Genomic DNA, 17286 nt, shown 5'->3' with positions numbered 1-17286 from the left:
AGTGTGTCCTGGCAGCTGAAAGGGCCAGCCGTGCCCTGGGGTGCATCAAGCATAGCATCACTAGCCAGTCAAGGGAGGTGATTGTCCCACCTTACGCTGCTCTGGTGCGGCCCCACCTCGAGCACTGTGCACAGTTTTGGGTGTCTCAATGCAAGGAGGACGTCAAACTATTAGAGTGTGCCCAGAGCAGGGTGACCAAGTTAGTGAAAGGTCTTGAGGGCAAGACTTACAAGGAGCAGCTGAGGTCACTTGGTTTGTTCAGCTTAGAGAAGAGAAAGCTGAGTGGTGCCCTCATTGCAGTCTACGACTTCCTCAAGGGGGACAGCAGAGGAGGAGGTGCTGATCTCCTCTCTCTGGTGACCAGCAACAGGACAGGAAACAGAGTGAAGCTGTGTCAGGAGAAGTTCAGACTGGACATTACGAAAAGGTTCTTCACTGGTTCGGACACTGGAATAGGTTCCCGACTGGACTATGCTCTTGATCCCCTGGTTTAGTTTCAGGTAGTCCTGCAAGGAGGAGGGAGTTGGACTCAATGATTGTCATGAGTCCCTTCCAACTCCATATATTCCATGATTCCATGACTCTCATTACTTCACTCACAAAGCTACTGGGTTGATTTATGCACCATAGTATTTGTATAACAAGGTTTAATTTAATTTATCAAAGCACAACCCTAACTTTGACAAAAAGGCCTTAAGCATTCATTTGGTCTGTAAGAATTCAGTGGCAGTTACTGGAGGCTCAGATTCTTCCACTCCAGGCGCCCAATTTTGCAAAGGAAGCCACCTTACAGCAGCTGTTTCCAGAGTGGCAGTCCTCTCTCACAACCACCTCCACACAACGCCCTGCAAGCATGACTTCCTCCACCCTGCCACTGACCTGAAGAGTCACAGGCAGTCTCCTGCTTTGTAGCGCTCCACAACCTGGTGAGGTGGGGTTCAGGGCACAAGGAGCTGAACATGGCTCTAAGCTCTCACACCACCTGTATCGGGTTTGCTTGGCAAGGTTTTGGTAGGGGGGAGGATGCAGGGGTGGCAGCCGCCAGAAGCTTCCCCTCTGTCCAACAGAGCCAATGCCAGCTGGCTCCAAGACAGACCTGCTGCTGGCCAAGGCCACACCAATCAGCAATGGTGGTAGTGCCTCTGTGATAACATATTTACAAGGGGAAAAAAAACCTGCTGTGCAACAGCAGCTGAAGAGAGGAGTGAGAATGTCAGAGAAACAACTTTGCAGACACCAGTCAGTGGAGAAGGAGGCGGAGGAGGTGCTCCAGGCATCGGAGCAGAAATTCCCCTGCAGCTGGTGGAGAAGACCATGGTGAGGCGGGCTGTCCCCCTGCAGCCCATGGAGGTCCACGGTGGAGCAGGTACCTACCTGCAGCCCATGGAGGACCCCACACTGGAGCAGGTGGATGAGCCCAAAAGATGCTGTGACCCTGTGGAGAGACCGTGCTACAGCAGGCTCTCGGCAGGACCTGTGGAGCCGCGGAGAGGAGCCCACACTGGAGCAGGTTTGCTGGCAGGACTTGTGACCCCATGGGAAGGGCCCATGTTGGAGAAGTTCATGGAGGACTCTGTCCTGTGGGAAGGACCCCACGTTGGAGCAGGGGAAGAATGTGAGGAGGAAGGAGTGGCAGAGACAATGTGTGATGAACTGATCACAACCCCCATTCCCCATGCCCCTGTGCCGCTCAGGGTGAGGAGGTAGAGAAATTGGGAGTGAAGTTGAGCCCAGGAAAAAGGAAGGGTGGCCATAGGTGTTTTGAAATTTGGTTTTATTTCTCATTACTCTGATTTTGATTGGTAATAAATTAAATTCCCCAAGTCGAGTCTGTTTTGCCTGTGACGGTAACTGGTGAGTGAGCTCCCTTTCCTTATATCGACCCACGAGCCTTTTGTTAAATTTTTCTTCCCTGTCCAGATGAGGAGGGAGACTGATAGAGCATCTCAGTGGGCACCTGCCATCCAGCCGGGGTCAACCCACCACACCACCAAAAAGTGCTGCAAGTAGCACTGAATCTCTCCCAGCCCCTTCTCTTTCACCACTACGATCAACACTTATAAACAAGAAAAACTTGGTCAAATCTTATCTGGGGGCTTTCTCATGTGCCACACTGGAAGTAGTCAATCTGCCACATCATAGAGGGTTTTGCTTTGTAATGGATCAATCATTTTAGCAAATATTAAATCCTTCTAACACATTATGTATTTAAATAAATAAATAAATAAATTTGACATTTCAGTTGTCTAAAAAACCAAACATCTGGACACAGAGAAAGTTGGAAATTACTTGGGCACTGCTACCACAAGTCTCACTAACCTTACAACACAAGTAGAAGAGAAGGGAACATGCAAGCATAGAGACCAAATAATTGCTCTTGCCTCCAGAGCTGCTCCTTTTCCGGATGCTGTGATTCACCTGACTCTGGACTGGGAGCAAATGAAGTCACAAGAAATCGATTTACTTATGAAGTCATGATTCCCCCCAACAATGTTTATACTAGGTCTATGGTTTCCATAGCAACTAATGCATTTGAAATGAAGAAAAAACTAGTAAGATAAACGGGAAGCATAAAATGTGTTGCGATAGCATGGGTGTGCATAGTACTAATTGTTAACGGTTTGTTTTGGAATGAATTGCAAGCTGCCTTTTCAGTAATGGCTTTTCTGTTGAAATTATTAACAATTTGGCTTACTAAAGAACTTATTTTTGGTGGCGTTAAGAACCTTACCCTTTAGCTTGAAGTTTTGCTGTCAAGTGAGTGAAATGGATTTAGTAGTCAGCTAATATTACTTCACACCAACCAAGGGATGGCATACAACCAGTTACACCTTGGAAAGTTACCGTATGCTTGAAAAGATGACAACGTCATGAAATGTAAGAGATTAAATATTTTTAAATCTCTGTAGCTTCTTAACTTACCACTACAAAATTATTATAAGGTGATCCACTGATTTCATTAAATACCTAAAGAATGCAGAACGCATTTCAGCACATATGCTGTTCTTTAAGATATACCAAACTTCCATTAAGAATCCCTAGTCAGCCAGTCACAAGAGTTCAACTGTACAGAGAATAATTCTATGATGTCCAACCAGGAGTAAGCTCGTGAGACAAGCACATGGAAGTCAACCTTATTACTTGGAAATAAAGATAGCAGGATTTACAGCATATCATAGAATCACAGAATCATACGATGGAAAAGACCTCTAAGATCATCAAGTCCAACCATCTACCCAACACCACCATGCCTACTAAGCCATATCCCCAAGTGCCACATCTACACATTTTTTAAACACCTCCAGGGAGGTGGACTCAACCACCGCCCTGGGCAGCCTGTTCCAATGTCTGACCACTCTCTCAGTAAAGAAATTTTTCCTAATCTCCAGTCTAAACCTTCCCTAATGCAACTTGAGGCCACTGCCTCTCATCCTATCTCTAGTTACTTGGGAGAAGAGACTGACACCTGCCTCACTACAACCTCCTTTCAGGTAGTTGTAGAGAGCAATAAGGTCTCCCCTCAGCCTCCTCTTCTCCAGACTAAACAACCCCAGTTCCCTCAGCCGCTCCTTGTAAGACTTGTTCTCTAGACCCCTCACCAGACTCATTGCCCTTCTCTGGACACGCTTCAGCACCTCGGTGTCCTTCTTGTAGTGAGGGGCCCAAAACCGAACACAGTACTCGAGATGCAGCCTCACCAGTGCGAAGTACAGGGGCACGATCACCTCCCTGCTCCTGCTGGCCACACTGTTCCTGACACAAGCCAGGATGCCGTTGGCCTTCTTGGCCACCTGGGCACACTGCTGGTTCATGTTCAGCCAGCTGTCAACCAACATCCCAAGATCCTTTTCCACTGGGCAGCTTTCCAGTCACCATATTTGATCTTATGTACCAAAAACTAGAGACAAGGAAACTGCCAGAACACAGACATCTTTTGTCCATTGCTAGTTTTGATTGATAGTTATTTTTTAAAGTGAGATGATGCAATACAATCTGTTTAGAAATGAGAGTGGACACAAGACTTGCATTAGTCCAGTCATAACCTTACTCTGTCAATAAGCACAAAACAAAGGTGGGTATAAAACCATGAATGGGAAATTTTGTCAGAATATTTTTCCCAGAAGATACAAATGTAATAGGTTAAGACATCTAGGATGATTATTTTGTTACTTCAGAGACACAAAATGGGATCTTCACCCCACTCACTCTCTTGCACCACTGCTTGTCCCCTTTAATGAATTATATATTTTACAAGCAGAACTGTACAACTTCCTACTTGTGTTTTGCCTTAGAAATAACCCTAACACTTTACTAAGTCCCCTGTTATGGTTGTATGTGAACTATTAAAGCTTTACCCACAGACTTTTGCCATTTCAGAGTTACTCAAAACCACCTTAGAATTAGATACTATTTGCTCAACAGAGAAGACAAGGCCCAATGAAAAGAATGACAGATTACGTCATGCAGTTTAAAGAGAATACCAGACTAATTCCTATTGCTCTAAGATTTACTTAGCAAAGACTGGTTAAATAATTGCAAGCTCAATATAACATAGTGATAATTATTTAAAGTCCTCGAAAAGATTTGTAACGCTTACCTCAATGACTCTTGTTTCAAAATCTTCGTAAGTTTCTGTTGGGAGAAAAATAAGTGTATTACATTTCCTTGTATTACTTATCTATCAGCACAGCTCCCTGTGGGTGGTATAATTTAAAAAGCACACAATTTTTATGTAACTGTAATTTATAAATTAATCTCAGCAGTAAGTAAAAAAGGTAAGAATAATTTGATCAAACATATGTAATGTGAGCTTCATTAGCGGCTTCCTTTTAAAAAGGCCTCAAATATGGTTTTTTACTTGACTCCATTCATTCAGTTTCTTTTACAATAAGGTCAGTGAAAAAACAGCACATAGCTCTTGTTTATGGAGCATAGGTGTTTTTTTGTTTCTTCAATAAAATCAACATATGTAAAGAAAACTACCTTAAAAAAAAATCCAGTTAAAATGATAACTTGTTACTACTCTAGTTATAATTACAACACAGCTTCTGTTTTAATTAAGAGATGACAACTGTTAAATAGTTTCACTGTGCTCTATTAGGGATCCCAATCTCCAACTGCAATCAGTACCTCATCTTTCTAAGTACCACACATGCAGGGAAGTAAGATGGAAACAGTCTCCAAAGACTGTCCAACCTAAATAACCAGAGTAGCACAAAGGAAGACAAATAATAATTTTTTTAAATAGTAAAGCAAGGCACAGAAATTTAACTGCTTTGTTTAAACATCGCACAGAAAGCAAAGCTGATAGAAAAAGCGAGGCATCCTCAGAATCTGCTGAACACTTTGAAGACAAGCTAAGCTATATATCCACTCAAAACTAAATCTGAAACTTTCTTTTGGAAATCACTGCAACTCACCACATACACTGAAGCATTTCTGTTAAATTATATCTGATATTCTTCCTAATTCTTTCCACCTGCAGAAATGCTACGAAAAATAACTACCCACAGCGTGTTATGAAAATGGAATGTTTTGGGTTTTCAACGGCTGGCAGTGTAAACTGCCTTCTTCTGTAACCCCCAAATTTCATATACACTGAGCAAAGGCTTTAAATGGTTAAAAATTAAAAAGGTAAATCACCAGATGGGTCACTTCTATCATGGACAAACTCCAATATTGTCCAGAATATTCTGAAACCTGTACTAGACAATCAATGGAGATTCAAAGAAATTGCAAGTGTTTCCTGACAGATATTTCTGTGAATTCCAGAAAGGGAGTGGTGTAAAAGAAAACAAAAGAAAACAAAAGAAAACAATACATAGCCACTTCAAATAATCAAGAATCGCATAGCCAGACTTTTTTCCCTTTCAATTTCAAATTCTTCCTGAAAAAATGTCTTTGCAATCAAACAGAATTACAGCATCATTTATTTTGTCTAGAAACAGTTAAGGTGTTTTGCATTGTAAAACAAAAATCACTTCTATCTCACATCTGTGTTCAAGTCTTTTCATCACAGTGGTAATGAAACACTGAACACAGCTCTGTTCAGGTCAACATTGCATATTCAGCTCTAAGAGGGAAACATATCCATTTCACTGCACAGAAAGTAAGTTTCTGCTCTGTCACTAGAAGTGACTTCAAAGAAGTAAGATGTTTTTGAAATGTCTTACAACATTGTGTGAGAGGAAAGAGCAAGAATACTTGCAGAGGTCTGGGCGCGACATGGGCACCTACACGTACTGCCTCCAAACACAGTAAGTCAAATGAGAGACCGCAAAACCATGCAAACAGCAGCCCCATCAGATTTTATCCATAGGCCTTCACCCTGATGCATGCTGTAAGAAAGGTCAGCAAACAAATCCCTTAGGCTTGGCTTTCAGCAGCTCCATCAGCATTTCTCAAAATTCATTTCACAGAAGCAGGCAAAAATGCTGTACATCATGGATACTGCCAAAAAGATCTCATTTTCTCCGAGTTTCTATTTCAAAACCTGAAGACCACACAAACATCTGAATATAAATTGCAAATATATTTGTTTCCTTTTAGGCAATTGAGAGCATACTTACAATTGATCTACATTTTAATACAGACACATTTTACATAAGGAGTATCCTATTATCAGCTTGGTTGCGGGAAAAAAAAATACTGACTTTAAAAACAATGGACATCGGAGTAAAATGCAACATCTTGGTATAAGAAGCAGAATAGGTAAGAGATCCTTCCAACCACCTGCTTTTCCAATTTATCTCATGAACAAGAGCATTTCAGTACAACATAGAAGACCAGTGTTAATTAAAGCATTTAACATGTATTTTATTTGGTGTAGTCACAGTGAGATTCTGGAGAGAGGCTTGGGAGCGGAAAACAATATAATGGTGAAGAACTGGGGATTCATTCCTTCACCAAACACTGCTTTATCATTTACACATAACCTACAAGCTGATTATAAACACGATCTTCTCCACACAATTTACAGATCTTTTAGTCTACAAGAAGTAGACTTCTAGCTCACAGAGAAGGAAACGAATGCCAACAGGTACTCTGTTCCCTCTCTGAAGCCTCTTCAGTTGCACAGAAACACTGTAAACTTGGAAGAAAAATAATTTTACTTCCAACTGAAAAATACTGTTCTTTCTCTACTTGTAGCTAGCACAATAAGTAAAGGTGTAGTGGAACAAGTTCCCCCTGAAAGAATTAAGTATACAAAATCATAGTATGTCCCCAAATATTATTTTTTTTCTAACATACTAGTCAAACAAATTTGTCAGATGTTGAAGGCAAACAATAAGGTCTACAAACCTCCTGTATCTGTCTTCATTAGAAAACATGAATGTTGCTGAAGGGAAGCTGCAGCATATGCTTAATCTCTGTTTGTTATCAGAGAATCTAATACCAAAATACTAGGAAGGGCTGAACTGCAGAATTTCAATCAGAACTCACACTTGCTTAAGACACCAGGGAGTCCAGCCATGCCCTAGTCTCAGGACAAAAGGATTCATTGGGTTTGGCAGTTTCAGGTCTATTCCTCCTACCACCTTGACAGTGCTTTGCGCACAGCCAACATACCAGTTCCCCTGCAAAATCATTAATTCTCTGAATAAAAATATGCTCAAAGAACTATGGGGACCTGAAAATCCCCACAATTTTTAACAGATTAAAAGGACACTAGTGTATACTAATCAGAAACTGCTTCTACTCAAGTGCATCTATAATACAAACTGGCAGTTTCATTTTTCTATTTTGATTGTAGCACCCTTTCCTCTTTCTGGCAGAACTTGACCCAACTACTACAGCCTTACACAGCCAACTTTAATGCAAGTAATCAACATCAACAGTATCAGCCAAAAGCAAAATCAAGGAAAAGACCAGAAGGTAAAATTCAGACATGCACAAATGTTGCTTGCAACAGCTACCGCTTTTTTTAATGGAATCAACTACTTGAAAATATATATGAATTTAAAAACAACACAGTCTTGTGTTCAAAGCATGGAAGCAGAACCACGAAATTTTCTTGACTTTCTCTACATTCCACCACTGACTTACGGGGAATTTTGAACAATTCATTAATTTCTCAAATCATCTATTTTTCAGTTATAAGATTCAGTGACAGGCTGCCACATCCATTGTCAATTCAGTCTTCCATGCAATATTTGCTTTCAAGGTAATAAAATGAAACACGGGGAAGTAAATATAGGAAATATTTCATTTGTGTACTGCAGTATTATGCTGATACTAAAATAGAATTAATTGCTCTTAAAACTGAAGACAATCAAAAAATACTCGAAGAGACTGGCAGGCAAGTTCTCCTTAAATTCACAGGGTAAATCTGAGGGAAACAATATATATCAGACACCACAGCAACAGAAGCCACAAAACCATCTATACCAGCTACAGGAATGGAAAACCTGGGAGGAGAACAGAGAAGTAGTAGATAGCAACAAGGGTATGAATTTATAAAGCAGAAAGCTACAAAAACACTGGTGTTAACTTCAGTCTACATGGACAACGACATTAGATTATACTGGAAAGACAATGCTCTCACTACCTTATGGCTTCTTTCAAAGCATGCCTGAATTTTTAATTAATGTCCAATAGAATGTAACCAGAAAATATTCACAGACGGAAAGAAATCAATGAACAAAGCACTAGGCAGACTGGGGAGCAAAGGTGACTGCAAGAAGATCAGACAATATAATTTTGATTGCATGCACATAATTTCCCATTTATGTTGACCTGCTGCAACACAGGTTCCAAGATCCAGGCTTGCACTGGGAGATCATATTCCTGGACAAAGAGAGCTCCAAAAACATGAACAAGCTTAATGGTTAGAATGACTGGAGTTTGCAACAAGCCTGAAACAACAGTGCTGGAAAATATGAACTGTCTTTCTTAGCTCATCTTACTATAAAAGCCTCCAGAAAGACGACAATAAACATACAATCATTATCAAGTGCTTCACAAGAAAAACTGGCTGAATATGAGTAACAACTCATTTTCATATTTAATTAATTGAAAAAGGATTAGGAGTCTAAATGTTAAACAAAGCTGCGACAGAAGTTCTAGTGGTCTGAATAACTGCATTGTAAAAAAAGTTAAGGTCACCTCTCCACTCTACATATAGGACCTCTAGTTTCACTATGATATTTAACTATGCAGCAAATAAATAAATAACTTCTATTAGCTACATCCATACTATATCTACATCCAAACTACATCATCTTTAACCATAACAAGAAAGCTGGAGAGGGACTTTTGACAAGGGCATGTAGTGATAGGACAAGGGGTAATGCCTTTACGCTGAAAGAGGGTAGGTTTAGATTAGATGCAAGGAAGAAATTCTTCACTATGAGGGTGGTGAGGCACTGGAACAGGTTGCCCAGAGAAGCTGTGGCTGCCCTCTCCCTGGAAGTGTTCAAGGCCAGGTAGCACGGGGCTTTGAGCAACCTGGCCTAGTGGAAGGTGTCCCTGCCCATGGCAGGGGCACTGGAACTAGATGAGCTTTAAGGTCCCTTCCAACCCAAACCATTCTATGATTCTATATTTCATTATATAAACTAGAAAAAACAAGCCTGATTTATCCCACAAGATCCTTTAAGAAACTATAAAAAACATGGCTATCTTTCATAATCAAGACGCTTGATGTTGAACACAGAAAAATATTTCCATACTTCAAGACTCCTATAACACTCTACAACATAATACAGTACTCTGTAATACAGTATAACAGCATATAGTCTATAACATAATATAATAGTTTAACAGCTATATTAAACCAAGCAGTGATTTAACAAGTGTCACTTGTGTTAACACAACTTATTCTTTGATTTAGCTGCCTTGCTTCACGTATGGGCACCTAAGACAGAAGTAAAAAAATCAATTTTCCATTACAGGAAATGGCTGGATCTCACTTTCCCCGAATCCCTTATCAGAAAGGCTAAGTAAGACTAAGACAGATACTCAGTTTTCTTACCTCCATTAGGACCCGGGTCAGGAGGATCCAGACGGACACCCCCCCAACACTTTCCACTCCATCCTCCCTCTCTCTTAACTTTTGTTTTTCTTTTCTTCTCCCATGTATCTCTCTGCTGAACAATTTCAGACTGAATTCTCTCTCGTTCTTCTTTTTTTCGTTGGCTAACTGTCTGGACTCTCCCACTTTGTATCACAGGAGCATTAAGACCAGGCCAGAGGAAACCAGAACGTCCTTAAAAACAACAGAGAAAAACTAAGTTTTATACCAAATTAGGACTGAAACTCTGCACACTGGAAAAATGCAATAAAATGGAAAGTTCTCACATATTCCAAGTGTGTTTTATGATACAGAATTTGTATATAAAAACCAAGAATAACACTGAAAAATCACATCAGGATTTTTTTAGAACACAAAAATATCTCAAGCAGTTCTGACACCATGGAAATTAAAAGCAATCTGTCAATCTATTAAATCAAGAAACAGTATAAACAAAAAGGTCAAGACATGTCAGCCCCTTATTTGTGAATCTACCTTCACCAATCTCCTGGCCTCTATTGAGATTCTTCCTTAGCTTTTTCTTCCTTCTCTTTCCTCTTCCTTTCTTTACTCCCACACCAGTCTCTGCCAAAGCTCCTTTCCATAGCTCATCAGCTGTCACTGAAATAAAAAAGGTTTCATAAGTAAATGTACAAGTACAGCTTATATTGGAAACTGAAGTTGAACAAAAATTTAATCTTAACCCCTGCTTGATCTTTGCTAGGATTTAAACTGTACGATTACTGCCTTTCTAGGAAAGGGATTTCCTACTATGTGTATATGTATCTGGTGCAGAGATGTGCTTCTACTCTTGATGATTGCCATCAGATAGGCATGGAGCCAGGTGCATAGTTCTGAAAAGGATTTTCAAAATTGATTTAAAGGCACACATTCTTAACGAGTAACCAGTAAGGTACTAATTCCCAGGTCATTACAAGAAAATCATTCATTAGTAACTTTGAGCGGTAATACCTGTAACCACTTATCCAAGGACAAATATCAATGACAGTCAACTTCAATCACTCCTAAAAATATCCAAGGGTTAGCCTACTTTAAAAAGCCACAAACAAAAGAAGTTAACCAACAACCTAAATTTGCAGCTGTCTCATGTTCTGACAAAATCCAAGGTCCTCCTTATTGCCTGTATAAATGCAAAGGAATGTAAGCAGGAAGGAATGTGAGACACTTGGAACAGACTCATCACAGAGCTCAGGCTTTGGTCAGGCTTCCTCACCCAGTGGATGTGTACAGGCAGGAAACGCCACACTACAAGTCCAGGAAGCTGGAAAACCGTATTCCCTCAAGATGGGCAAGAGCAGAATGACCTAGAAAGTCACTACATACCCAAATAAGATACTATACAAATGGTGCAATAAGTCATAATATGTAATACAGATTTCATCTGTATTACAGACAAGTGGAAACTGTGTATTTATAGACAAGTAGAAATGCTCATGGATTGCACATAAAAGCTACATATATCAAATTTCTTACATGCTGTGAGGCAGGAACTGTGTTTGCTGCTGGGTAGGCTTTAGTCCTTGTAAAAAGAAATTTCTATCTGAAATTACACTGTCTTTTTTGGATATTCAAGTCAACCTTCATGTCTGGAGGTTTATGGTTAAAAAAATCCCACAAACTGTATCAAATGGTTTGAAACCCATGTCTAAACTGTCAGCCACTAAAAAAATTCCAGCTGATTATAACAAACTGATGCATGTAGCTGTGTGCTAAATGAGAAAAAACCCAACCAACCAAACAAAAAAAAAACCCTCACCTGCACAGAATTCAAACAGAAAAACTTCACTGATGACCCAGCATGTTACTTTCAATAAAAGCCAAACTGTGATAGGTACTAGATTGTCTAGAAACAGTGAGTATTACCTTAAGATAACACTGTATTAAAGTTAGGTATAGAAAAAGATTGGCGGTAAGTAGGCAATGTGTGATGCAGCTTTTAGTGTTGTAAAGTGGACTATAGGACTGTTGCATGAGTTGGAAGATTTACGATCAAATATGTTAAGCTTCTTAGCTTATTCAGAAAACTCTGGGAAACTAGCAATTTCTTTTTTCTTTATGATAATCCTGCTAGCCTGGAAACATGAAATTACAATAAAGGTATTTACATTTTTCTTTGCAAGGTTATTTTTAAGTTGGAACTGTTCCCCAGTCTACTGCAGTTTGTGTGGCCTCACAAAGGGTCGTAACTGCTACAGAGGAGGCTGCACAGGGGCAGCAACAAGCAGCTGAGGGACAAGAACAGTGAGCTCTCAAGCTGGCAATACACTCAAAAAACCCCAGCACTTTGAGCTGTATTCTAAGTATCTGAACGACCAGATCACTTAATTCCAACAGATGAAAGTAGCAAAAGTGACAGAGTAAGGAGACTGTATTATATCAGAGAAGACCAGTGAATGCCAACAAATCTAGTGAGATGAGGTTAGACTGAGTCAAGTTTTGGCCTCAAGCACCACACAAAATTCTAACAAAATTAGAACCAGAGGAAAACATTACATTTGGTACCAAAATGCAGTTCATCTAATCAGTCTATAATTAATAATACCACCACGTGCTTGGAAAGCAGCTGAATTTAATGAAACACATGAGAAGCCTGAGGGCTACAGAGATGAGAGTTCTTTGTAAGATGGCAGATATCACACTGATTTTAAGACAAAGTGACAAGAATGGAATATGTAGGGGATAGGCTGCAGTCAAGAAGATTACAATGGTGGGGACATTGCTTACAACAGACAGACAAGACAGCAATGAAGAAAATAAAAATCTGACCACAAGAAAGGTCAATCTGACTCAGCAACAAAGCACCAAGATGACTGGAGAGCACATACACAGACAGAAGAAAGGTCTTGTAGTGCAGGAAGTAACCCGAACAGAAATCAGGATCTCTGTATAGCTTTTCACACTTGCAGAAATGCTCTGAAATGAAGATAGTACAGTAGATAATGCAGTCTCTTAGTGATTTGTCACCTTGCCTTCATTTAGCCTTCGTAAAATGGGAGGCTGAATGTGTTCCTCCAGAGCTAAATTAGACTCCATCATAAAGCCACCACACATTTCCAGTCAATTACCAAAAAGCACATAGCTACTAACTGTGGGGGGGGGGGGGAAGTGTCATATATAAGACTTTATGTTATGCCCTAGAAAAAGATCCACTATTGAATTTTGCTGAAAGCATGCAAGCTAATCGCTAACAACCGCCAACAGTAAGTTTGTATGACACCACTCCATTTTGCTTAATCTACATAAAAGATGTTTGCAAATATTTTGAAAAGGAATTAGTTTTGTGTCTTTTTATACTATCCCCTGAATTTCAGGAACCAGACTGCCCTAGCGCTTACTTCAGAGCACGATGAAGTAATTGGCAAGTATTATCAAAGACTTGCTATAAACTGTATCAGCAAATAGTACCCTAGATCCTGAGATTAAAAGCAGACTTGTTTGCCTCCTGCAACAGGAGCTCCCAGCTTGCTTAGAATATAAACTACAAAGACAAATAAGGGTAAGCTGGAAAACTGAAGGGAGTAAAAGGAGAAGAAAGAATCAACTTTGTAAAATAGCTAAGCAGGCTCACTTCTTCCACTTCTTAATTTTTCCCTAAGTTTTCTGATGACAAATAGACTTACAGCACCACAGCAGCAGAGGTTCAAAGGCATTAATATTAATGACATAATAAAAAGATTAACGAACATGTCATAACAAACATGCTTCTTCAAATGTACTGTTGCCCACTAATGCCATGATATCCATGTATCTGTTTTGCCTTAAAGAACTTAGTAAGGTCTTTTCAATCACTAAAATACTCTTCCAGGCTTCGGCTTGGAATGCATACTTCTATTAGCAGATGAATTCTAAAAAGGTACGATATTTTAACTACTTTCCATCTCCAGGCATCAATGGTTTTGGCACCATCTCCCAGTAAAACAGGATTTGGCAAAAATACTTCATATGCATGAAACAGGAAAGGGCATCTGCAAAGGGAATGTGCTGCTTGTGTATATTCTATTACAAACTGCATGATAAATTACAGTCTAGACTCAGCTGCTTAATGACCACAAGAAGACATTTTTTCTTGGAGCCAGGTCAAAGGCTTAACAATCAACTCCTCTAGGAACCAAGTCTCACAAACCTCACTACACTCGAGCGCAGAGGGCACTTCCTTGACCTTGTCTTCTCTGATGAACACATGCTTACCCATCTACAGCAAAGAGAATGCACTCTTGTCAGATCATTTAAATGTGTTCAAAAGCAGTCAAACAAATTCATAGGAAAAAAAAAGCCCCTAGAGCTATGAATAAAAAAAAATTTCATGTCACAGATCACTGAAGATTGTGAGGTTTTTCTAAGGAAGCATCCTTACATGTTCATCCCATTCTTACTTTCTTCCCATACCATCAGCTGCTGTTGGGGACAGGAATCTCACTTAGTTGGACATCCAGTCTGATGAGGCAAGGTTTTTCTCATGTTCTAAAAGTTCATTTTTAACCTACTCTTCTAAGACACTACTGTAAGGTATAGTTTTCATGTTCAGGATCTGTTGATTTTGAAAGACATTTCTGAAAAGAACAGTATGGACTCATAAGTTCTCAGAAAAAACACATGTTCGTATCACCTCACCACAACTGGAAGCTCTGAGGACTGATCAAGAATAGGGCAAGTATTAAACAGGTATGCAAAGCAAATGACCGGACTGCCTTCAGAGCTGGTTTCTAGGTATAGCTGAAATAGGATGAGAATAGAGAGAACAATACGTCGCTTATTTGTACAACTTTGCCTCTTAGAGGTTCCAGTTGTAGAACAAGATGTCATCATGTATAAGATGTTAAAAACAAACCTATACCCAGTCTTCTGTTCTCCGACACAGTTGTACTTTCAAAAGTCTACTGTTATGGCTAATATTTTAAGGATGTGCATCTCTGATAAGAACTATGCAACTGTATATTAAGATAGCAAAAAGTCTGTTCACGTCCCAGACAGCTTACAAACAAATTATTCACTACTGAGAATTGCATTTCAGTATTTATTCTGAACAGGCAAAGCCTCAAGAGAGGTCACTCTGTCAGTGTTCATGAACAATTAGTATTAAGTCATGCTTCTAAAGCAGGATGTGCTGAGAGTCCAGAAAGATAATGAAGTTAATCTTTCTACCCCTCTGATTATATAGCTAGTATTTAATACTTGTAATTAAGGTGAACACAGTAATTCACTCACTTTTAAATTACACAAGTTCTCAGTGACAACTTAACTGCCAATAAATTGATATCCCATCAACTAAGAATTTTTAACATGGCACTGACATGATGAAACTAAATTATTAAGCAGTCTCATCACTGAAGCACAGGCAGCACAGGCAAGGCTGGTTTATTCCAATTAAATTGGGTTTTATGATCTCTCCAAATAAGACAACTGTAACCCTGTCTCATCAGAGCTAACTAAAATAATCTACAGGAGTTCTAAACATTCAGCTTTTATTGTAAAATGACAGCTTGTTTCAGAAGCCTGGAAAGCCCAATAGCAGTTCTGGTTTTGTGGTTGTTTTTTTTTAAACCTTTGATGGGTTTTAAGAAGCACTAGCTTTTAACCTATACTTGTTATTTTTCGTAACAGATCACAACAGCATTTTGGTATCCTTTCACCAATTTAACCAAAACCAGTTATCAAGGCTCCAAAGTCAAAGAAAGCTATGGTCAGATGCTTCTTTCATTTCCATAAAATGGAAGATAGCATTGACTACAATGCTGCTCAGAAATCTGATCAAAACTGTCAAATTTCTGGTAAAGCTACAGATCCAGTAACAGCCATCCTTCAGCAGAACTGACTGATGCATAAACCTTCTAGTTCTGGTGAAGTATACCATTAAACAAATCCTCAGTCATGTGACAGGGTGTTATATCACTAAAATAGGGAGTGCTGTACTTTATCTGCATGTCGCTGATCATCTCAGAAAATTCATCACTCTAACACTGTCCTTGTAAATTATGTACATTTCCATTATGGGAAATAATTACAATTCACAATTATTTTTCTTTTTTTTTAGGAACCAGTGTTTAAATGACATCAATCTATAAAATGCCCCAGTAAGAACGCCTCTATGCATTTAGTTTGGTACTTCGGGTTCCATTCACAACTTCCATGGTAAATAAGTGGTTTTTTTATAATTTCATGGCTACTACACAATCACCAGATGCCCAGAATCAATCAAGACCAAGACAAATATGCCAACTCAGTAAAAAAGTTATTCACAGAAATTAGAGAACACAGACAAAGAACTCTGCACATTGAGCTTGTTTCCACAGTGGCCATCAGAACTTTTCACCCCAAAAGCAATGCTGCTTTTCTTCTGACAGGTCGTGGGCAGCATTTCAACAGTGTACCTCTTGTAAAAATCCTGCAATTGTACATTCACCATGTAGTTCTTCACAGTATTTCAACAGTTAAAGTGGCACTGGACATTAAGTTGATTCCGCAAGTGCAGCATTAGAGAAATTTAAGGATCACTCACCATGGTGAGGATGTACTTAAGAGACAGAATAGGCCCCAGGGCTACAGCACCTGAACAAGAAGGATGTTCTCTAGCTGTGCGCAGTACACTGTCATGGTGAGAAGTCACAGAATCACAGAATAGTAGGGGTTGGAAGGGACCTCTGTGGGTCATCTAGTCCAACCCTCCTGCCGAAGCAGGGAACTCTGAAGCACTTTTTCTCCTGCTAGGCACTGTAATCTTGAGAATAGTAGGCATCTCTTTCATTTCTGAGACTCTGATCTTAAGCTTTAACTAAATACAAAGATAGCCTGAAAAATGCATGGTCATTTTCAGTCTTAAGCATGTATGTGGTTTATCTTTCATTAGTTTTCTTCTCTCCTTATACAACTATAGCTTCCTGAAGCTTCAGTTTTGACTACATAATTAGCCAAAAACCTCAGGCTATTTCTGATTATATATGGTTTTATTAGGAAACAAAGCAGCATATGGACAACATAAAACATAAAGAACGAGATAAGACACAGGCACTAAAACGACGCTTAAAATTATTCAAAAGAATTACTTGAGAACAAAAAAAAAGAAATAAATTAAACATGACTCCCAAAACACTCAACCTACCCTCTCCACTGGAGCGAAGTTATTAAGTCATTAAATTTGAAATTATGAAAATATATTGTTGCTTCTACTCCAGTGTCACCCTGTCCATTTTAGTGAAACTGAACTCCCCATGCTCAATATTGTACAAGGAATGAAATACACTCGAACCACAGATTCA

The 17286-nt window shown here is 39.5% G+C and overlaps 1 protein-coding gene across 1 annotated transcript in view; it reads right to left on the bottom strand.

The window, feature by feature from the left end:
• Window positions 1-17286, bottom strand: part of MRPS5 (mitochondrial ribosomal protein S5) — a 67654-nt gene that overhangs the window by 30974 nt on the left and 19394 nt on the right. Inside the window, exons 3-5 of the mRNA XM_075413426.1 lie at window positions 10508-10633; window positions 9974-10207; window positions 4598-4632 (exon numbers count right to left, since the gene is read on the bottom strand). Coding sequence (XP_075269541.1) covers window positions 4598-4632; window positions 9974-10207; window positions 10508-10633 — 395 coding nt within the window. The remainder of the gene's footprint in view (window positions 1-4597; window positions 4633-9973; window positions 10208-10507; window positions 10634-17286) is intronic.

The sequence above is a fragment of the Opisthocomus hoazin genome, chromosome 2, assembly GCF_030867145.1.
Source record: "Opisthocomus hoazin isolate bOpiHoa1 chromosome 2, bOpiHoa1.hap1, whole genome shotgun sequence".
In the NCBI taxonomy this organism is placed as follows: Eukaryota; Metazoa; Chordata; class Aves; order Opisthocomiformes; family Opisthocomidae; genus Opisthocomus; species Opisthocomus hoazin.
This window is presented reverse-complemented; position numbering and strand designations above follow the sequence as displayed.